General features: G+C 35.3%; 1 protein-coding gene across 30 annotated transcripts in view; it reads left to right on the forward strand.

The window, feature by feature from the left end:
- BAZ2B (bromodomain adjacent to zinc finger domain 2B) overlaps positions 1-23476 on the forward strand; it is a 132333-nt gene that overhangs the window by 76147 nt on the left and 32710 nt on the right. For 21 of the 30 annotated variants that reach the window (XM_072040988.1, XM_027458192.3, XM_038181748.2 and 18 more), the window contains 8 exons: positions 1783-1992; positions 2661-3059; positions 5148-5757; positions 7117-7413; positions 9601-9661; positions 10242-10350; positions 10612-10713; positions 19140-19350. In XM_072040988.1, coding sequence (XP_071897089.1) covers positions 1783-1992; positions 2661-3059; positions 5148-5757; positions 7117-7413; positions 9601-9661; positions 10242-10350; positions 10612-10713; positions 19140-19350 — 1999 coding nt within the window. The remainder of the gene's footprint in view (positions 1-1782; positions 1993-2660; positions 3060-5147; positions 5758-7116; positions 7414-9600; positions 9662-10241; positions 10351-10611; positions 10714-19139; positions 19351-23476) is intronic. The other 9 variants (XM_072040995.1, XM_072040996.1, XM_072040986.1 and 6 more) reach the window with 3 other exon arrangements.

Genomic DNA, 23476 nt, shown 5'->3' on the forward strand with positions numbered 1-23476 from the left:
CTTGCTGTCAACCATAACCCCCTAGATCTCTCTCTGCAGGGGATGAAGGGTGAAAACAATGAAGGGCAAAAATTAGGATAGGATCCTATTTATGTAGCTCCAGGATGCATTATTACTTATATTACTTCAGATCATGATTTGTTCTTCATTTTATGACCTTCGTGAAAGTACTCTGCATCTGTGCAAAATATTAAACAGAAAGATACTTAAATACAATGTCAAGGAGGCCAGCAGCAACAAAACATTTAGGACCTACTGTAGACAGGTACAGTTTTTTAGAACGGCTTTTTTGTCTGCGTCTATTCAGATCACAGTCCCTTATGTGAAATACCAACTGATGCTTTTCTGAATTGAGCAGTGAAGCAGTAAATCCAAATAAATATACTTAAATTCTTAAGATATCTCAACAACAAACCAATGCATGCGGTGTTCTGCATAAGGCATGTTTAGGGAAGTTTTACTGTGTTCATCACAAACATCAATAAAGAAAATATAGTTTAAAAGAACATACAGATACCAGCCTATTGACAAGTAACTGAGACTCAGTCCACTTACAGCTTCGTTTCATAGATGTTTCATGATGTAAATTCAATCCCACTTTAAAGAAGTTTGTTCTTCTACTAATATAATTGAATTCCTTCTTAACAGGACAAAGATTATTGATATAAAATTGCTTTCTTTTTAGTACCTTGATTTATTTTACACAAACCATGCACAAAATAGGTAACTATTTTGTTGGCATTAACTATGCCAAGAGGTTTATTTTTTTCTTAACAAAACATTTATTTTAAAATACTGTTTCTCTGATGTTCCCATTTGTATTGAATTGCTGCAACTTCTTTTAACCTCTGTGCACCATTTTTGCTGTCCATCTATCTTCCTTTTGACTGTTTTTACAATTTGTTAGTAACTTATGTGCTCTTATGCAGTAATACATACTTTAATGTCTCTCTTGCATATCTACCATTATAACACTCAAGTCTCAATGAAGCTCCTTCAGATATGTTTATAAAATGTGTTTCTTTTAATTAGCTTCTTTAAAAAGCTAATTTTCCCCATATCTTGCATTTTCAAATCTGGTCTTGCAGTGTAAACATCTCAGAGGTTAGTTAGTGGGTTTATTTATTTTTTTTTTCAGATGTTGCTTCTCCATTCTTCTGTTTCTTCATTCGCTTTCCTTCTCTGGTCTGCAAATTGATTCTTTCCAAGAAGAATTTAAATATAACAGTGTCAGAGTATTTCAGCAGGTTTTGGTCTTTTTTTCTAGAAGCAATTCCCAGAAGCAATTTGATTGTTTTCAGTCACCAAAAACTTATAGCGCTAAATAGCACATACTGTGAAATTACAAATAATGTAGTATAAGTTTTTCTTAAATATATTGGCGAATTTGATACATGTTGTTCTTTCTGTGTTATTTTTGCCAAAAATCTTAGCTTTTGAATTTTTGGAAGCAATAAATTCTGTGGATGTTTTCTAGACCTGAATTCCAGACCAATTTTCTAGGCTCTAACTCGATTTCTGGCTTTGAAACGTAGGTTGCCAAGTACAGGCCTGCCAGTGTGCCCCAAAAAACGTTTTGGCAGGATCTTGCCACCTGTGTAATTTTCATCACCTTGTAAAATGCTTCTTAGTTTCTTGCTAAGGCTACCTTAGTTGCGTTCGCGGATTGCAGGCCCCTTTACTCCAAAGTCTTAGTGTTTTATGTTTTGAAGATTATGCATACTAAAAGTGATACAGCAGATTAAAGCTGAACCATTAATAGAGCATTCATTTTCCTATTAGAAGCCCAGAAAAAAAGCAGTGGAAAGCTCCAGCAATAGCGACAGTGATTCAGGCTCTTCTTCAGACACATCAAGTGAAGGCATAAGTAGTAGCGACTCTGATGATCTAGAGGAGGATGAAGAAGAGGAGGAAGAGGACCAGAGCGCTGAAGAAAGTGAAGATGATGAATCTGATTCTGAAAATGAAGCACATCACAAAACCAAGAACAAGGTATGACAACTCACTCTGACGCTTGCAGTTTTGTCACAGAAAGCTGTTGGTAAAAAAAGATACAATGTTTGTACCATAGAATAATTATTTAACATTTATAAATGTTAGGAATGCTGGGTTTGGATTGGTTTACAGGTTTTCTGTTTTTTCTTTTTTTCTTCTTTTTTTTTTTCACTTTCCCTTTTTTTGGTATCTTTTTCTTGTTCCTGAGGGGACTAGAGGGTAACAAGTGCTAGATTGTTTGTTTTATTGTCAGGTGGGAAATAAGTTAATGACGTGCTGTGCATTTATAGTGTATTGGAAGTTTACCTTTGCCTAAATATTGCACTTTGGCAGGGCAGTTGCCTTTTTTCTATAGGATAGTTACTTTTGCTGAAAACCAATAGAAGAGAAAGATTTGAATCTACTAGGAATCCTGTTAGGTTTACAGTTGAGAAAACATTTTTAAATGATCATGATTTAGTATCTTTTTCTACTATTAGCATCGTATTCATATGCTGAAGCTATCTTGGAAAGAAAAAAAGCCTAAATAAGTAACAAGATTTTTAAAATTTATTTTTCATCTTCAGCAAAGAACAGTATAATTACTCTTTGAGGATGGATGATGTAATTTTTTTCAGCATCTTTAAGTGATGTAATATGAACAGTCATAAATGTATGTTTTGCAGGTGCTAATGCATAGTGGTGTAACAGATATGAAAACTGATGGACAAAAAACACTTGAAAAGTCCCAAGAAAAAAGAACACACCAGCAGATACCTCTTGTGTCTGATTCCCAGACTCACTCATCGTTCCCGTCCCAGCAGAAGCAGCCTCAGGTTTTGTCACAGCAGCTTCCATTTATTTTCCAAAGCTCTCAGGCAAAGGAGGAATCTGTGAACAAACACACTAGTGTAATACAGTCTACAGGATTGGTTCCCAATGTGAAACCTTTGTCTTTGGTACATCAAGCCAAAAAGGAAACCTATTTAAAACTCATAGTTCCTTCCTCTGATCTACTCAAAGCAGGGAATAAGAATACCTCTGAAGACTCTATCCCTTTGACCAGCGATATACGATCAAAACGAGTGAGTGAAAAAACACTGTTCTAACTATTTGTAACCTGTACTGTCTGCTTAACAAGTTGTTATCAAGACTTAGTAGTGTGTTATCAAACTTTCAAATATAATGTTAAATATAATTTAAAGTGGTCTGCAGTTCATTGTTAAATTGGAACCTTTTCTTTGAAGGTCACCTAGTAACTTTGGTATCATACTATTGTAAATACAGTAAGCCCTGTAATACTTGGACACAAAGGGTAACTAAAAATGTAACTGCATTTGGAAGGGCTTCAGTATGGTGGTTTATGAAGGTTATAAACTACTCTGTTTATATGCTGACAAAGGAAGGAAAGGACTTTTTGTGCACCTCTTAGAGAAATGTGAGCAACTAAAATCAACATCAAAACGAGAAAAATACTCCTGAGAAATTTTATGGGCTTGGACGATATAGCTTTGCTTCTCATAGTTTTAATCAAAATGCTAGTTTAATACTTTCAATATCTAGTCATATAAACAAGACTATTCTTTGTTTCAAGTTGGTTATTTTTAAGTCAAAATAATTAAAGCTACCTTTTAAAATCGTGTTTTGAAATCAGAGAGCTGGAATCCTCAAAAATGTCAATTTACTTTTTTTTTTTTTTTTTTTCCTTAGACAGGGGGATGTTCGTGGATTGATAGCTATTAACACTCAGTATGGCCTTTGCCATAAAATTTTGATTTCCTTTTTCCTTTCAGGGTTCTACAATATGTTTACATATATCTAACTTAACAGTATTGTAGCTTATTCTTTGTAGATTATGTACTTTTTTATTGTTGACTAAGGCAGAATCATTTTTGTTGACTTGTGATGACTTTTCATAATATCTGTTCTGTTTAATTGTAATGGAGATTGGAAGAGAAAAATGTAACGTTTTAAAAATGTTGAAGCTGGATATATATATATATATGTATAAATATGTTCATGAAGATGTTTCTTTTTAAAAAAAACACCTGATTATAAGTAGCATAGATGAAAAGTATAATGAAGTCTGATTCACAGCTAGCTCACCATTTAAGGATTTTAAAGTTTTAACACAATTTTTATTCCTAGTCTAGAAAAGAAACACTACTTCTTTTTTCAACTCTGAGTTGCTTCTTAGACAACAAAGACAACATGTGTCTTTACCATCGGAAGAGGCTTCTGTTGTCAGATTTAGGTTGAGAGTCTTTAGATGGCGGTCCATTTTCCATTTAGTGTTTTGATTTCTTTGTTTTTCTACTGCAAACAAGCACTATGTAAATATTTTTATAGGGTTTTGTTTGATACTCAGTTTTAAGTGGCAGTGACTTCAAGAATGTATTGTATTTGACTTAATATTTAAAAATTGATTTTAGATGCACCATATTAATTCTTTTTTAATCAAGGAAGATGAATTTTCTTTATCCTTGGAATAGTCTTGAGACAAGCTTTATATGTATTTCTGGAGCACTACTATGTCATTTTAAGTTTTATCTGAAGAAATATATAGTACTATTTTTTTCAGAGATTAAAACCTAACTTATCACAGTGCTTTTGAGTAAAAACATTTTTCTCATGATTTTCTGGATAGAACATTTCTGTGCCAAGAGTCATCTTGTTTTTTTCTACTTTTATAGCCATTACCATGTTTGTATTTACTGTGTGCTTTAAAATAGACCAATTACTAAAGATAATTTTATGTTCAGAAAAGAAATTTAATGCAATGAAATGAGTAAAAAGTGTGTTTATCTTTATGTACGTACATGAAGGTAATCTATTTTTCTTATCATTTTTTTTTAAGATCATGCTTAATTTCTTCATGAAAACTGTTTTTCAGAGCAATGCAGCAATCTTCCCTGCATTATTTTAGATGAGCTTTGTTTTGCATTCAGTCCATCTTTTCTTACTTGGTTTACACTGAAAATCCCAAGATTTAAAGACTTAACTTGTAGCTACTCATCTCTTCTGTTGTCACTAGCACCTACTTTTGACTACTAAAAATAGCTTTTCTGAAAGCACGTTTTAAAGATATAATAGAGTTCATCTGGCTGAAAAAAAAAAAAAAAAAAAAGAAAAGAAAATCCAGATTTTATTCCTCTGTCTTCTTATTTCTTTAGGAACAATATAAACAGACATTCCCAGCAGCACATCTAAAGAAACAAGAATCATCTAAGAACCTGAAGAAGGTTATTGCAGCTTTGTCAAGCTCCAAATCAACATCTAGTTCACCAGCTCATCAAAAACTCACATCTTTGGAAAACAACCATTCTAATCCATTCCTGACAAATGCACTTTTAGGTAATCACCAACCCAATGGAGTTATTCAGAGCGTCATCCAGGAGGCTCCTCTTGCACTTACTACGAAACCGAAATCCCAGACCAAGATCAATGAAAGTGTAGCCATTTCTAGCAGTACCCCCTTTTCTTTGCCAGTGAACTTGAGTGCATGTGGGAAAAAAACAGCTGGTAACCGGACACCTGTTATGCCCTCTACCTCTCCTGTGTTACCTGGTTCAGGAAAGGACAAAGCAGTCAGCAATAATGCAGTAAATGCAGTAAAAACACAACACCGCCTTCATTCTCCAAAACTGGTGGTGGAGCAGTTCAGAGGGGTAGACTCAGATGCCCCCAGCAGTAAGGACTCTGACGACTCAAATGATGATGATGACGACGATGAAGATGAAGATGAGGATGATGAAGATGATGATTCTGATGATAGCCAATCAGGTGGTTTAATCTTTTTAATAGGAAAAACAGAATCTTTTTTTTTGTGTGTGTTGAAAACCTGCATTTTCCCCACTGTATTTTAAAATGAAGGAAAAGTTGAGGCAGCATGGCCCACCCAGTGTCTTCAGGATACCATGGAAAGTAGCGCATGCCTCCAAGTCCTTCCTTGTGTTATATCCAAAATCATGTTTTGAGTATTCTGATACTTGGTCACATGGCAGGTATACTTTCAGCTGCCTCGCAAAGGGAGTCTGAGGGCCTTCTGGAAAAGCTGTTGAAGACCTGACATCCAGATAAATCACCCAGCCTACAGTTCATGTACTGTTTGGATGGCACTGTGTTTAGGAGAGGGTTGGAGACAGTAGGCTGTTAACGGTTAATTATTCTGTTAGGCAGAGTCCATTTGCAGAGCAGGCTTCCCCATCCAGAGAGAAAGTAAGGCAAATTGCTTTCAAGTTTTCAAGACTGGAAAGAAAAACGTATTTTTAGGCTTCATTCAGGAGCATGTTAGTGAGTGAGCAAGATTACAGGAAGGTACCAGGACACTTGTAAAGGCTTCAGTGTTCACAGATACTTTTTAGGTTACTTTCTAAAGTCTTTGAATCAGTTCAGAAAGGCTAGACCTGTTTTGAAGACTTGATTATATTCCCAGCTACTCCCTCCCCCTGTGAGCCCATGTCCCTTGTGTTCAGCTCCGCCTTTGTTACTCTCTCTCCTCCTTTTATCCACATACCCTATATTAATCCTTTTTTTTGTCTTCAGAACTGTAGCCAGTCTTCCATTCCTTATCCTGTCTACCCTTTACCCTGTCTCTGACTCTTCCTTTTTCCAGATTGTGACACTTTCAATTCTGTCATCTCTTTCCCTCTACCCAGTTCCACCATTTGCTTCTTCCTCTTTATGCTAGATTTCACAGCCTGTGAAGTGCCATTCATGTGCAAGTGCTCAGCCGCTGTCAGGCTCACAGAGGAGTCTTACTTAGCTGTAGCCATAGTAAACAATCTCTTCGTAGAATCATAGGATGGCTCAGGTTGGAAGGGACCTTAAAGATCATCTAGTTCCGACACTCCTGCCCCCCTTTTAAAACACTTTGGTTTCTGTCTTCTCCTCATGGAATAACAAAGAATTCAAGTCCAAACAGCGGTGCATTATAATGGAGGATTACTTTATGTTGTCATTATTTTAGTCATTTAAAAGTTTAGGTAATTCATTATAACCTTCAATTGCTACTCAAGAAATGTTTTAAAAATTTTGAATTCAAAACACCTTACTCAATAAGACCAAAGACAAGTGTTAAAACTTAAGTGTTTGCTATTAGTTACCTGGTCATAATGTGCCTTTTGCTACATTTTTTTAAAGAGTCCGACAGTAATTCTGAATCAGATACCGAAGGGTCTGAAGATGAAGATGATGAGGATGATAAGGATCAAGATGAATCAGATACAGATACTGAGGGAGAAAAAACTCCACTGAAACTGAATAAAACTGCTTCCTCCATGAAGAGCTCTTCCATTGGTCCTGCAGCTCATTCCACCCCGCTTAATCTCCAAGCAGCAAAGGCCCCAGGCTCTGCACCAGCTGCTTTATGTCCAGAGTCCCAGCCTGCAGTTTTTCTTGGGACAGCACCATCTACTCTTACACCAAGTACACACTGTGGTACCTGAATGTCTTTTTATATAATTCAGTTATACACCTAAGTGGGATGTGTTGCAAAACTACTTATAAAAAGTAGTTTAGGCCTATCAGTTTATCACCTGATATCAGGTGATTTTTTTCATGAGTGTTTGCAACAGACCTTAAAATCATTCAGCAGAATTGCAAATACCTGAAATCTGAACATTACACTTAGTCTAGGACGTCTTAGTCCATGTAATTATTTGAGAGAAAGTAAGATGTATTAACCAGATTTCATTATGATTACACTAAAACTCTTTATTGTTTGGTCTTTATTTATTGTTTTATTCCAAACTAGTAATTTTTTGCTTACTTCTAACATGTATGTATCATAGTTTGCACACAGCCTTCTATTTCTGCACTTTCTTAACAAAGCTAGTGACTGTGTTTTGTTAAAATATATCTTTACTCATTATTTGTTTTGAAATTCTCAATAAGAATGTATGGATCATGCCCACAGAATTATTTTTGAAAGTTTCATGAAAGGATCATTTAGCAGTTTCCTGATACTTTGTAGTGTTTATAATTCTTTATCTGGTTACTAATTTGAATGATTTAGTAATTACAGCTGCTGCAGAAAGGGCTGCGTTTTTGAAAGTCAGTCACACTCCTCAGTTTGTACAATATCAAATCAAGTTTCATATTTACTGCTTTGAATTAGCAACTTGATATTTAATTAACATACAAGTAAGTAGCTTTTTAATGGTGACATCCGCTCATAATTTTTTTTTTTGTACTTGGATTCAGTGGAATAGGTGTCAGATGCCATGTCATGAAGCGCATTAATTTTGAAGGAATGTAATTTGATCTACCTCACGTTTTTCCCAGAAACAAGCATATGAATTACACAGTTTGTAAAAGATTTTACACATCTTTGGAGTAATCAGAATTCTTAAAGTACAAAGTTAGATTATTTCTCAGAAATCTAGGATGATTTATTATACTTATAAAAGGCTGTTAGTGGATTTTTGTTAGTGTGTTGAGGTAAGAGATACAATACATCAATTTTGTCTCCTTGTTGTAGGCGTAATACTTTTTTCCTACTAAGTGGCTATAAAACTATTAAAATATTATTGTGTTCATCTTACCTAAAGGTAATTTGTTGCTGAAGAGGTTTAGAGTCTCTTCTCTATATCTGGTTTGCATTGGAGAACTAATTTTTTCAATTCAGTTGTATTTGGATAAACAGTGTTCCTCCTTCTACCATGACTGTTAGAAGTAATACAATGATCATGTTAGCTTAAGACTGCAGATATATGTCCAAGCAGTTTGTCATTTAGGCATGGGCAGCTCCACGTCGTTTTCTGTCGAGGAGTCTAATCAGCAGTTGCTTCCAGATCATTCAGTCATCTCCATTGGAAACCTGTGCCGTTAGACCATATGATACTCCTTCTAACCGTAATAGGTTGGAGCAAACTTCAAAGAAGCTGTTTGATAAGGATTCTCTCTCATGTCCACTTAGGAAGAGTTATGTCACACTCTTATCACAAGGTCTAGACAAATCTTCCTAAAAGTTTGTTGGTGGACGTATTTGATAGCTTACTGTTCTCTCAAAAAAGCCTGTGAAAAGAACCAACCTTCAGCACTCTTTAAAGCCTCACATTTGATAATTATTTTTTTTTTGATTCAGTCTTTTAAGTAGCACCAAACATATCAACAGCTGATTGAATTCTGAATCGCTGGAATAATCCTGAAAAAAATTCTTCATGTCATAGTTGATCACAGTCTATGCAGTACTTTTGAAGACAGTCTAGTCATATAGGAATTTTTAAAGTAAAGGGTATTTCCATTTTCATCTTCTGTAATGAAAAATATTAACTATGTTCTTGTATAGAAACGCAACGCGGGTGTTCATGGAATTATTACAGCCATCTGAGAGAGCTAACCAAGACAAACAGCTCAGTATGGCATGATTAGACTTTTCTTCTGTTTACAATTCTAGAAGAAGAGGTTAAAGGAAAGCTAGCGGAAAAAGTATCTCTAAAAGAGAAGTTGTTACTCTAGTTTCTTGGTAGTTGAGATATATGATGGCTGTAATGTAAAATGATTTATCTTTTCTTTTGAGGATATAAGTATTAAAGGTATATTCTAGGAACATGTTACCTTTTTTTAAAACAAACAAACAAAACAAAACCCTCTCTTAGGCATTAATTAGAAATTCTTTTTTAGGCATTTCAAAAAGACGAAGAGTAACAGATGAACGGGAGCTGCGTGTTCCTCTAGAATATGGGTAGGTTTACATATATACATGCTATTTCCCAGAGGGGAATTAATATCTTCAAAAATCAGTTGGTAAAGAAATGTTTTAAATATTTTTGGGACTAAAATATAAGAAAAGGGTTTCAGGGATTTAGATTTTCAACTCAGTGTCTGTGGATCTCTTTAAAAATACCAGCATATTTCAAGTATTCATTTCTTCATCAGAGTTACTTTGCTGTGAACATGACCTGCCTTTTAGCAGTTGTGCTGCTGGAAATTAAGTACCTTGGGCTTGTTCTGAGCCAGTAGAGATGCCAAATAACTCCTTAAAGTATAGTTCTAAAATCTGCTAATATGTAAGTAGCTTGATCTAAATAAATTCATGTATAACGAGAAATTTGACAATCTAAATAATGATTTATCTTTTTGCCTATTTGATTTTTTTGATGGTTTGTCAAATTAAGATATGTGACCTTTTCACTTTATGTGAAGTTCTGAAATTGTTATTATTTGTTGAAAAAAATACTCTTATATACACCTGTTCTGAGTTTGATGTTGTTTGCTTAAAAAAAAAAAAAAATGTTATATACAACTATTTCACATTAATCTAGCTGGCAAAGAGAAACCCGTATAAGAAACTTTGGTGGTCGTCTTCAAGGAGAAGTAGCATATTTTGCACCTTGTGGAAAGAAGCTGAGACAGTATCCTGAAGTAGTAAAGGTATGTTCCTTTTCTTAACTTCTGTGTTCTAATGCTACTAAGCATGCTTGCGATAAAAAAAAAAAATCAATTTTTTCTTCCAATAAAGATCCTTATTTCAAAATGATGTGATGGGTAATGTATCTCAGTCTATTACTGATTTGATCTCCTATATATCCCCTTGATAGAATATGCAAAACATAACACTCACAGTTAGCTGTACATCAAAGCTGGGTTGTAATTATTTACAAGCTGAAGTGGAAAAATATGTGATTTTTTCAGTATCTCAGCAGAAATGGAATAATGGATATCTCAAGGGACAATTTCAGCTTCAGTGCAAAAATAGGAGTGGGTGACTTCTATGAAGCCAGAGATGGACCGCAGGTATCTGCTTTTTAAAAAGTAAAGTCTTTGATCCAAGGAAATTAACATAAGTTTAGGTGAAGTAGTTTTTGCTACAATCTGAAGCATTTACTGATTTTAGATAATTCTTTCTGAAAAATGTGCATATTTCTTTATGATAGTTATTGTGAGATGCTGAGAGCTTGATCACTGGCAGTGCTGAAAACCACTCCTCTTAGTGATTTCACTAGGAGATACCAGGAGTTCAGCATGCCTCACAATCAACTCTGAGCCTGGTTTTGTCTAGTAAGAAGGAACTCAGACCTACACATTTTATCTGAGACAATGTTCAGCTATTTTTGACTGAAACTGGTCTTCCTGTCTTGTATAAACCTAATATTGATAGCAATTTATGTGTGTGCATTAAATTACACTCTTTTCATGTATTCACCTTCGTAATATATCTGAAATACATATTTAAATACAAATGTTGGCTGGATCAGGAATCTCAGACTCTGTTCTTGAAATAGTAGATGGTAATGGGAGGGAATGCTTGGTATACCAATTATGCTTTACCATGGTTGAACTATTAGATGTTGTGTAGGTTGTAAGAATTTTGGAGAAATTAATGCTATTTTTGATCCATACTATATTTCTCTAGTTTAGTCATGTTATTATTTCTTTAGGACGTGTGCAAAAAATTTTGAACTTTGTCGGTAAATATGTTTTCTTCTTTAAAATATAAGTATATGGTATGGGAATGTGGACAGATGCCACACTCTGAGCAATCGTGGATTCAGGTTGTAGTTTTCCCTTATGTGGGCTTTATACCCTGTGGAAATACATAGTATTTACATAGTAAAAAATTTGAAAGGATATTATAGGCTGAGTTCATGGTAAGCAGCTACTTTGAGGTAGTACGTGCTGATTCCTGACTTAGAGTAGAACATTGTTTAAACCTCTTTGTGTTTATCCTTTGTAAATCAAAAAATACAAGTTCATGTGAGTGTGAACTGCATTATGTTATGTACCTGAACAGCTTAGTCTCAATAATTCTTTATACTGTGAACACAGCGTAATGTCAGGATATCTGTTCTCGTTTTACCCTGTTAACTTTTTCTTGTGTTTCCCATACTCTTTCATTTAACTTACTCCCTTCGTTAGTTTTCTCCCTCTTCTGTCCTTTAATTCAAGGGATAATATTCAGATTTGGTACGATACAATTTCAGAAAGGAGTGTTGGACAAGCACGTTGCTGTAGGCAAGACTGGCAATATGCAACATTAAGTTATTGTACATCTGACTGTAGTTTCTACTTTTGGATAGTTTGTGCTAGGTTGTGCTTAGACTTTATTAGGCAAGGAAAGAGTTTATTATAAAAAGAGACTCAAACAGGACAGCTATTTCAGATGTGCTAAGACGTATTTATATTTTAAGTAGCAGCTTTTGACTGAGTAGACTGTAATGTAATCAGTTGAGCTACACTCAAGCTGATAATTCACACTTGGTATGTGATAGCTACGGTATGTGATAACAGTATTTCATAGTGTGCATCCTTTTTACAGGCATTTTTTAATTGTTCACTTGCAAACAATACATGATAATCATATCCTTATTGATGTCTAGAATCAATTCCAGTAGTTTGATTAGTGCTTATGGTCCAATTTTGATTATTCTAATTGTTTTTTATTATTGATTCACTGTTACCTTTCCCTTCTTTTACTTTATATTTGTCATCTTCTGAGATGTACAGCATGCATCCAAAGTGATTTTCATAATGCTCATGTATGGAACAAGACACAAATAAAGTTTTCTGTGGACTTAATTACTTATACTGAAGAATTGCCTTTAGTGTGCCAAAAATACAGGAGTTACCTGCTTCTGGTGGTGCCAGTGTTTCTTTGTCATGGGGCACAAATTACCTGATACTACGGGTTGTTCAGATTAGTGCAGTTGTGCGGTGACTGTGCAACTGCTTTAACAGAGCAGCATATCTGGCAGAAGTGGACTCTGAAATAGTAGGCTCTAGAGGAACATTTAAAGTTTCTCAAAAGTCGAAATACAGTTACATGACCTGGAGGCTTTATACTGCTGTGCTTTGGAGTGATGTGTGTGTGTAGTGATGGGGAGATGGAGAGGGCATGGGTCCTTATCAGCTGGAGTAATACGGATAGGAATGCTGCATTCATGTAGTAGGTGGAGGGCTGTATTTTGGAGCAATACTGAGCTATGCCCTCAGTTTGCGTCTTACTGTCTTTGATTAATGAATAACAGCGAGAGTATCCATCATAGAATCACAGAATAGTTAAGTTGGAAGGAACTCTGGGAGGCCACCTGGTCCAAACTACTTGTTTATGTCCAAGCAGCATTTGAATATATCCAATGTCTTTCCTGATGTTCAGATGGAACCTCCTGTATTTCACACTCTGTCCACTGCCTCTGGTCCTATCAATGAGCACCCCTGAAAAGAGTCTGTCTTCTTTTCAGCCTCTCTTCTGGTATTTACAGGTATCAGTAGGATGTCCCCTGAGCCTTCTCTTCTCCAGGATGAAGACTCCCAGCTCTTTCAGTCTTTCTCCCATAGTAGAGATGTTCCAGTCCCTTCATCTACATTGCCATGTTTTACTCTCTTCAAGTATATGCATGCCTCTCTTGTACTGGGAAGGCCAGAACTGGACACAGCAGTGGCCTGACATGGCCTCACCACTGCTGAGTAGAGGGGAAGGATCACCTCCCTTGGCCTGTTGGCAGTGCTTTGCCTAATGCAGCCCAGGATACTGTTAGCCTTCTTTGTGGCAAGGGCACGTTATTGGCTCATGTTTGACTTGATGTCTGCCGAGACACCCAGGTCCTTTTCCTCCCCGCATGTAGGACTTCACACTTCCTTTTGAACTCCATGAAGTTTCTGCCAGCCCACTTCTCCAGCCTCTAACATCATGAGCAGTGTATTTGGCTCCAGCCCGGAAAGTTTTAGCAGTTTGATTCATTGTGTATATGACAGTGGAATTTTTACTTAGTTTTTGGAGGTGAGGTCATGGAAACCAGAATGTTTATTTTTACGCTTAGGCGAAAAACTTTTTGTTTTGAAGTTTTCTTAGATGTATCTGGTGCTCAGTTATTTTCATAACAAAAATAAATTTAAGTTACAACACCAATTAAATATACAATGTACATATACATGTGGCCTGAAACATAGAGGGTGTTTTGGTGAACTATAGGACTCCATTGTCTTATAGTCAGAAACTTAAATCTAATTGTCTTCTAGTAGTTCACATTGGCTTTTTGAAGTGCAGTTAGGTCCTCTGATAACAGCAAGATAACACTGTTTTTTTTGTATAGTTCTCATTTTCCCCCTCTCCTTGGAAACAATTTCTATTTGAAGCAGTGTAAGAATTTTAATCTTAAGAAGCTGATATATTTGACGGCTACACTGCATTTTTAAGCTGATATAATTTTTAAAGAATAATTAAAAAACAGATTTAAGAAAAGTAAGCATATGTAACTATCAATAAGTGTTTTAAATTAGTTCTTAAGAAGAAATTGAAGTAGAGTATGAAAAAAACTAACCTTTTCTTTTTTGCATCCTTGTTTTTGAAGCTTTCACTCTAAATCTGTAATTATGAAAGTCAGAAGGTGTGTGTGTATTTTTGGAGAAATAAGAAAGATAACAATGTAGTTGATGTAAGACTGTATTCTAGACTAACACTTTTTTTTCTGAACTAGAAGTATGCACTTCTAGTTAAATCTTATATATGTCTCAAGATTTCTAACCACTGCATGTGAATAAGCCTTCAGCTATACTTATTTTTTAAATGTTGATCAACCTGCTAGTGATCTGAATACAGAACAGGGAGATAAGGCGTTTATTTCTGTCCCTTATATACATCAGGCAAGACTGAGGAGGGTTAGTTTTACACATGGATTGTTGTGGGGTTGTTAGGTTCCTGTAGGATGTGGTTTATCTGTTGATAATCCTCTTCTACGTACTAGTTATAACACAAAATTGATAACCTTTGTAGGGTTGGTCATTATGTAGTTAGAGAAAACTTGAGATTAGCCTGGTGGGTAATAGTAAACATAATATGCACATTTTTCCCTGTAGGATTTTGCATAAAGGTGGGGAAATATTTATTTTTTCTTCAAGTCTGAATGCTTGCCTAGAAGGGCAGCTGAACTCAGGAACAGGAACGAAAAAAGTGTTTAAAGGTATCTTAATTCTTATCTCTTTAGTGTCATATAACATGTATGTACATTAGAGACTTTCACAAGAGTTTCTTACTATGTTGCTGTGCAGAACAAATGCAATGTATCTTCATAAGGCATGAGGTTTGCCACTTTTAAGCCAGTTCTTAAGCTTACTATTATTTAGTTAGTCTGTTTTTTTTATTCTTTGAATAAAATTTTAGAAGTCTAAAATGTTTATCACGGGCAAAAAAAAAACAAAAAACAACACAACAAACCTATGTAGAACAGTCAACGTTAAAAGCAGTTGTTGTGTACGTTTGTAAGGTAATTATTTGTTTCCTTTGCTTGAAACTGAACTTTAAAATGTTTTTCCTATTCTGAATTCCATATTTTAATTTGGAAAGCTTTGTTCTTTACTTTGTCTGACAAACTGAAATTAATGATGATGTCTGCTTCTTCTAAGGTGGCTATGCTTTTGTTCATTATTTTGGTTTACAGGCTTTGAACTTTTGTTTTACTTCTGTGCATACTTATATTGTACATTTTGAGGTAGCTTGAGGCCAGAAGGGATATTGTAGGCTGTGTTTTCCAGAGGCCAGTGTCTCTTCTGTCTGTCCCAGTTGCTAGGCCTGTGCAAATCTGCTGAGCACAGGAGAGTATTGCAACAGATCATAGATACCTACAGGAGAGAAACTGTGTTCTTGTTTTGTTTAGTTTCAACAATAAAGCACAACATTTCACCATAATAGCACTTCAGTGTTCCTTTAATGGTTGTGCAGTGAGGCTTAGCTTAAGTTGAAGCCACTGTATCTCCTATGTTGAGGCACATGCCCCCCCTTCTTTTTTTTTCTCCTTTGGCATATAGAGAATTCAAAGAATATCTGTTTGTTTGTTCTTTTGATAGAAATGTATTCTGGGTCAGATTTTTGAAAGCTGTCTGAACCCAAAATATAGATGGCTATTATATAATAATGCCTATTTTTGCAGATATCGTCATACTGGTTTGACTATGTTGTTCCATTTCAGTGTAGAGTGCTTGCCCTTGGTGCATGCAGCTGGATGAGCACTTATCTGCAGACTTGGAAATTGTATTTGTTTCTTGTTTTTCTGTTTTTGTATGTTCTAACTCCAGAACTGCTTTAATAAAATAACATACTAAGTGTAGTGTAGTACGTGGCTAATATTACTGTAAATTGTAAAATACAAGTTGTATTTGAGTTACTAACTTGATTGTAGTGGAAACTTCACAGTAGTGAGATGTATGAGAGCATAGATTATTCAAGTATATTTTCTTAAAAGAATATCAAGTGAATTCAAATTAGCATTTATTTTGTCACATTAAAAAATGGGTAATAAGAAATAAAATTTTGGTTGAAATGTCATCTTTCTGCCTTCACTTATCACAAGGTTTGTTCTTTCATGACATTTGAGCTACACTACTAGTGAATCCTTCACAAAAGTTGGTGGTAACTGCAAGCTTAATGGCAACAATGAGATTCCACAGTTGTTTAGAGAATAAACTGTATTTAAAATCAAATCAAAACACCAGCTAGATTGTCAACAAGGCAGCTTTCTCGGACAGCCTTTTGTAATGGTTCATGAACGACAGAAACATACTTCAGGTGTTGGACAGCTTATCACCAGATTCTTGACTGGCAGAAATCAACACTCTTGGCAGTAAATAAATGTGCATTTGTACCAGTATAAAATTCTCCTGCCCTAATGCAATATCAAGGCAGAGAATATTGTGTGTGCCTGCATGAGCTCCACACTGTGTGGCCCTCCCCCAGTATCATGAATTTTGTCAAAGATTTGTGTGTTTGAGTGATATTCATCAACTTGCATCGTTTTTGTTAATAAAAAAAAATAGATAACTGAAAACCAGTAATATGCAGTTTGTCATATTTATTTTGTTCCTCTATAAGTGCAATATAAATTTATAAGAACAGCCAAACTGATTCAAAACAGGAGTCCTTTGTTTCATGTGTTTTGTCTTTAGCAGTAGCTATCAGTGGATACCTAGGGTGGCAAATCTGTGGGATAATTCCTCCAGTTATCCCAGTATTCCAGGTATTTTAAGCTATGGGGATGTCCTGAACCTATTGTGTTTTTTCTATTCAGTGTCTCTCAGTGGATCTATTTTTAGACTGTTTTTGTGTAGTATTTAACTTGCGGAAACTTACTGCATCCACAGTGTCTTTTGACAACATGTGAAGTAGTCTTATTCTATTTCTTGAAATGCCAGCTCTTAGTGCTTATGGAACCATTGAGCTCCTGTGAGCTTCATATAATGGACTCTAGTTTCTCTTCTGGGAGAATTAGGCAACTGTAGTATGCATCCATAGTCTCTGTGGTACTAACGGCCTTGTAGAGACCTGTCTTACTTTTGTAGATAGAGTTCTGCACATTTGTTAGTATCATTGACTACAGAAAATAAAGCAGAGACCAAGAGAAATTTCCATTGCAGGACTTAAGGTACCACTTCAGCCATGGCTGCTTCTCCTCATGTTCCTTGATTTATTTATTTATTTATTTATCGGACACTTAAAATTTATGAGATGATTTCATAGGTTGCAGGGTTATATAAATAAGTGTGGTAATTCATCTTACCTTGCTCAGCAATACAAACTAAACCTGTAATAAATTTTAAGTTCGGTACTAGACAGTGAAATGACAATGTATGCTTAAACAGTACTCTTAAAGATAGAAAATGAATGGACTTCTGTTTAAATTGTAGAGGTAAATAATTTTGGATTAAAAAGTCCTTAGCAATGATATATTCTACATATAGGGGTATGGTGGTGATTCTGAACAGCTTGTATTTTAAGAACATAACTTAATACCATAGTGCTTTGGAATGTCTGGCAGCTGAGATGTACTCTTGTGATGGTCCTAACTGAGAGTCGTACAGACTTCAAAAAAGGTATAATTGCAGATACTGATAGCTTCTTGGGATCTGAATGTTTACTTAAATGCCTTTTTAAAAAAAAAATAATAAAAAAAAGCACATTGTATTAATCATTCTAATAAATTGTGAAGAACAGAAAATTAATAATAAAATGACAAAACAAGCAAATACTGTATTTTATGGTACACTCGTAATGCAAATATATATTTATTGTAAACATATATTTAATGGGTTTTATAAGTTACCAACTTTTATTCTTGATCTAGCAGGTGTGTTCAAAATCCTTTACGAACGTTTATAAGTAAAATTATGGAGAAGTCTAAAGGATTCGTAGCTTCCATTTTTTCCCCATTGTTTTCAAACGATTGTGAATATTGTATAAGATGTTACAATTTTGAAATAGCTTTAATCAGGAACAGATCGGCTAAGCTACTGTTCTGTTCAGTAGAAACGGTACACTTCTCATCAGTTAAATGACCTCTATTTCTAACAAAGTATTTCATTATTTGTTTTTGAGATTCCATTAAGAAATAGTAACAATAGTGAAAGAAAGGTTTCAATGCATTGTGATGTTGCTTTGTTTAATTAAAGAATATAGTTTCTGTAGCTTTTAGTTAACATATATTGTAAAAAGCTACAAACTTTCATTTCTTTCAATACAAGTTGGCACAGAAATTAATTCCCTTCTGTGGGAGGGGTGAAGAACTAAATTGTACTAAACAAAACTTCAAGATTAAAATGAGAAATGAGCCTGGGGCTTTTCAGTTTAGTTGTTACAAAACAAAGATATACAACAAAAGGCAGTATTTCAAAATAGACCACTGCATTTGCTGCTTCTGTATGCCAGAATTACTATAAACACAATTGGAAGACAGTGACCCATAACTTGACACTTCTTTTCACTTACATTGAGCAGTGGTATCTGTGAAAGAAAGCAGTGAAGTTATTTTTTAGTTTACGTGATAAGGAAAAATCTGTGTTTCTGCTTTAAAATGTGTTGAGTGTTAAGTGGTTTTGTCTGAAATCATTAAAACTAAAAGATTAGTGGCATGGTTGCTTTGTAGTAACTCTGTATGTCACTGAATAGACTTCAGTATCTTGCATATTAGTACGGTTAACAAACGCTTTGTAGTGATAAGCTGTCAATATATAGCTTCTGTGCACCATTGAAACATTGTACTACACAAATAGTCCATCACAACTCTTATATGTTGTGTATATATATATTTCATTTGAGTATATATCTATGTACATATAGGTTTTTAGTAAATATATATGTAAAACACACGCACCATTCATGTTCTCAAATGTCTTATTATTCTTTTTTTTTTAATCTGTGTTTATAATACCTGTTTGTGAAATGTGTCAATCAAAAGGGCGTTCAGTGGTGTCTTCTGAAGGAAGAGGAGGTCATTCCCCGTATCAGGGCTATGGAGGGGCGTAGAGGACGACCACCAAATCTAGACAGACAGCATTCGAGAGAGGAATCAAGAATGAGACGACGCAAAGGCCGACCTCCAAATGTTGGTAGCACTGAATTTCTAGACAACACTGATGCAAAGCTTTTAAGAAAGCTACAGGCTCAAGGTAAGAAATATATTACTGAAATATATTACTGCTTTCACAAACAAGGACATGTACTGATGTACATGGAGGATTAATGTTTTTCTAAAGAGAAGTAATGTACATCTTACTTTGGAACTTTGTCAAGTGTTTTCCTTGAAGCCCTTTTCTGTTTCAAGATCAGTAAATATATGTATGACTCAAGGGAAGAAGCGTGTGTGCACAGGTGTATGTCTAAGAGCTTATTCTGTAGTTTACGTAGATTGAGTTATATAGATTAAAAAAGCAGACATACAGTATTTTTATGGCCATTGATATTCCTTTAAATTGGCAAAACTGATCAGAACTCTGTGATCCCTGATAGCAGCTCAAACAACATTAGAACAAGAAATTGAAACTGATTAGCTTTTTCACCCTCTTTAGAATCTATTTTTTCCCTCAGCCTCTACAAGGTGTTTATGACTGAATGAAAGAGAATTGGTCTCACTAGGCAGAGAACAATGTTATGATTTATGTTGTTGAGAGCATTGATTTATTTAAAAAAAAAAAAAGAAAAAGAAAAAGAATAAACAAAAATTGAAACTAGAAAGGCCCTTTCTAGGGACAACACTTTTTAATAAATTGATCTTTTTTACTTAAATCAGCTTAGCTTGTTTGTGCTTTTGGAATTACATTTGTAGATTTCTTTCTTTTAAAAAAACAAACAAACAAACAAAAAACACACCTTTGCCTTACTGAAAATGAAAAAAAAAGAAGTTGCTTTAAAAAAATGGCAATTCTATATAAATTCAAACAATCTGGATGGATAAAACTTTGGAGCTACTTCTACCACATCTGAAATTTAGAACCATTGAAGTCAGCATTTCTATGAAGCTTTTGGCTGCCCCAGGGAAGACACTGTTCTTGTGAAATCATTGATAGTGACAAGATTTTAAGACCCATAATGTTGAATACTGTCACATGTTCACAGTACTAATGTATACAGTAGCACTTTAATGTTAGGGAATACTACTAGATGTCAAGGGTATGAAGGCCGTATTTTAAATAAACATCCGGTATGTGATCTTTGAATTTCAATTCTTTAGTCCATAACTGTATCATATTTTCCAAATGGAGCTAATGAAAAATTCTTACCTCCAGGAGATGGGATGTTTTAACTTGGGCTTCAGAACTACTCTTCCATGTGCTTACTGTAAACACATTTTAGGGTATCTATCTAGCATTTTGCGGGTTTTCCTTGTGTGTGCGTCAAATATTTCCTTGGTGCAGTTCTTTGCATCTTTTTTGTTTGTGTCTGCAAAGAGTGCTGTTCAGTGTGAAAACGTTTAAGAGATTCGATGGTAATGCTTTAGACAGAAGGACAGAGAGAAAACAGCTTTCAGGACACCCAAAGTATTTTTAAGTGTTTTGCAGCTGTTCTACCCGAGTGTTAAGGTCACCACCATGCTTTACCCAGCATGAGAATTGGGAAGCTATTTGTAAGTGAAGTGTCAAGTGCTGAAGCACCACAACATTTGCTGAGAGGCTGTATGTTTATTGTGGAGGTACAGGATATTATTTAAAGAAGTCTTTTCTTAGTGGGAAAAGATAAGTCTCAGTCACTGATCATAATATGTTTTGCTTCATTTAGTATCTTCCTTTTCCCCATATTGATCACTGCAAAGGGGGGGGGGGGGGGCGGAAGGGAGAGGAGAATACTCTCCCATGTCTGTTTTCCCACCACACACAGCATTTAGATCATTTAGTAAAATACACAAAAGCACATGGTCCATATATAAAATAAGATTCAGAATGTGTATTTGATGTTATATATGTTCAAATATATCTTGCTTCTTTTTGTTCCTCTTCTGAGAGTATAAGAAATGCCTTAGTATATCATTTCAGGGATTCATTAGCACAGAGCTCTTTCTCCAGCAGTGTCAATGGGAGATGCTGCTGGGAGAAGGCATGTGAGCCTGATTGCTTCTTGGTCCAATTATTCCCACATAAATGCACCCTGGTCTACTGAAGTATTAGTATAAGTTTTCTTGAATCTTTTGTTTTCTGTTTATGAAACTGTTTCCCATGAATTAGCCTTTTCGCTCTCTTTTTAAACTGATGTTTGCTCTAACAACCTCCTGTGACAAGAAGTTTTTGGAGTCTGATAAATACCAATAAAGAAGTTTTTCTAATTTTCAGAAAAAAAGTATTGGGCTTTTAGTGGTGTTCCATAGTTCTATGATTGTGGGGTTTGGAGAATAATGGTTCTCCAATTTGTGTCCTTTGCCATAGGACATAGCACTTTGCAAACCTTGTTTCTTTCTGTCGTTCATCTTGTCTACTCCAAACTGAGGAGCCCAAGTATTCTTACTCTTTTCTCAGAACATAGTTGTTCCATCCCTTTTATCTTCTTTTGTGTCTGTTTTTGGTATTTTTCTAGATGTTTTACCTTACATTTTTCTATGATGATGCTTCTCTGCTGCCTTTACCTACCTCTTTGCAGGGCTCTTCCAAGGCTGGTGTCAGCACAGCCTTGGATTGTCCAGAATGCTTAATATCATCTGCATATTTGGGGATTAACTTTTCTGTACCCTTTACAAGTCATTGATGAAGAGAGATATTAATTAAAGGTGGTTCTTGTACTGATACTTGAGGATACCCTCCACTAACTTTTCTCTATGACAAAAGGTGACTGGTAATCCCTACCTTTTGCCTGCAACCACTTGATGAGCTTTTGGTCTGTAAAGGAGCTTTTCTTTGGTGATGTAACTGCTTAGTTTTATTAATAAATGTTTGACCTGGAAACTTGTCAAAGATTTTTTGAAATTTCAAACGTGCTCTGTCCATTACATTCCCTTCATCAGCCTGTTACTGACATGCTTGTAAAATTCTGAAATTGGGAAGAATTTCCGTCTATAGAAGCCATGCTGACTGTCTCAACAGATGGTGTTTTACAGTGTACTCAGTGAAGCCTCTCAAGCTCAAGAGGAATAGAAAATGGAAATAGCAGATGACAAGTCTTTCTCTAGAGTCTGTTTTGTTGATGGGAGTCACTAGTCCTATTAACAGGTGAAACGTGGCTGTTATTAATGCAATAAACATCCAGACCAACGCCTCTCTGGTTCCAAGTTAGTGTTCCTTCAGATTTCTGAGCTTACTCTGTCCAATCCTGGTGTGAAGTTAGCATCTTATTTACCTACAGTTTATCTAGCTCTTCTGTCCTGTTTGTTGTAGACGATACACTGTGTTGGGGAATATCCCCAACATCTTCAGCCATAGAGACTAGCACAAACACTTCACTAATATTCTTTGCTAAGCCATTTTTTCTTCCTGTTTCATAGAATAATAGAATCACAGAGTGGTTTGGGTTGGAAAGGACCTTAAAATTCCAACCCGTCTCCCAGAGCACCGTCCAGCCTGGCCTTCAACACATCCAGGGATGAGGCATCCAAAACTTGTCTGGGCAACCTCCCAGAGTGCCTCACCACCCTCATAGTAAAGAATTTCTTCCTTACATCTAATTTAAACCTACCCTTTTTTAATTTACAATTGTTAACCCTTGCTGTGTCACTACACTCCCTCTGTCATTAGGTCCCCCGACTGCATTTCTGGCTTCCTGTTTTGATATGTCTAAAGATCTTTCACTGTCTGTTCAGGCACCCTATGCAAGGATCTCTGCAGTTTTTTTTTCAAGCCCTTCTAACAGGGTCCTTAATTTTAACGTCATAGGCTTTCCTGTTTTTATTTGAACAAAATTATTATTTTTAAGTGCTCACTGTTTTCTTTTGACAGCCTCCTTTTCTGAAGAGCCATGTGTTTTTTTTTTTATTGAACTACCTTTTTCCTTTTTGAAATGTGGCACAGTGCTTATTTACCTAGATAAGTAAAGGGTTTTTGTTCTCTAAATGCTTCGAGGTTATTCACTTTAAGATTGCACACTTGAAGACTGCTTTTTACACCTTCTTTTAATGTTCCACCAAATGGATTACAAGCATCTCTTCCTTTAATATTTTTGTTACATGTCTTGATACTATACTTTACATAGAAGGCTGGTCAACTGATATTCCTGTAATTCCCATCCACGCCATATCTTATTAAAGAACATTCTAACATGTACGTGAGATGTTCGTTACATCTAGATTATCATTTGATGCCAAGAATTCTGGTTTCA

The sequence above is a fragment of the Anas platyrhynchos genome, chromosome 7, assembly GCF_047663525.1.
Source record: "Anas platyrhynchos isolate ZD024472 breed Pekin duck chromosome 7, IASCAAS_PekinDuck_T2T, whole genome shotgun sequence".
Lineage (NCBI taxonomy): Eukaryota > Metazoa > Chordata > Aves > Anseriformes > Anatidae > Anas > Anas platyrhynchos.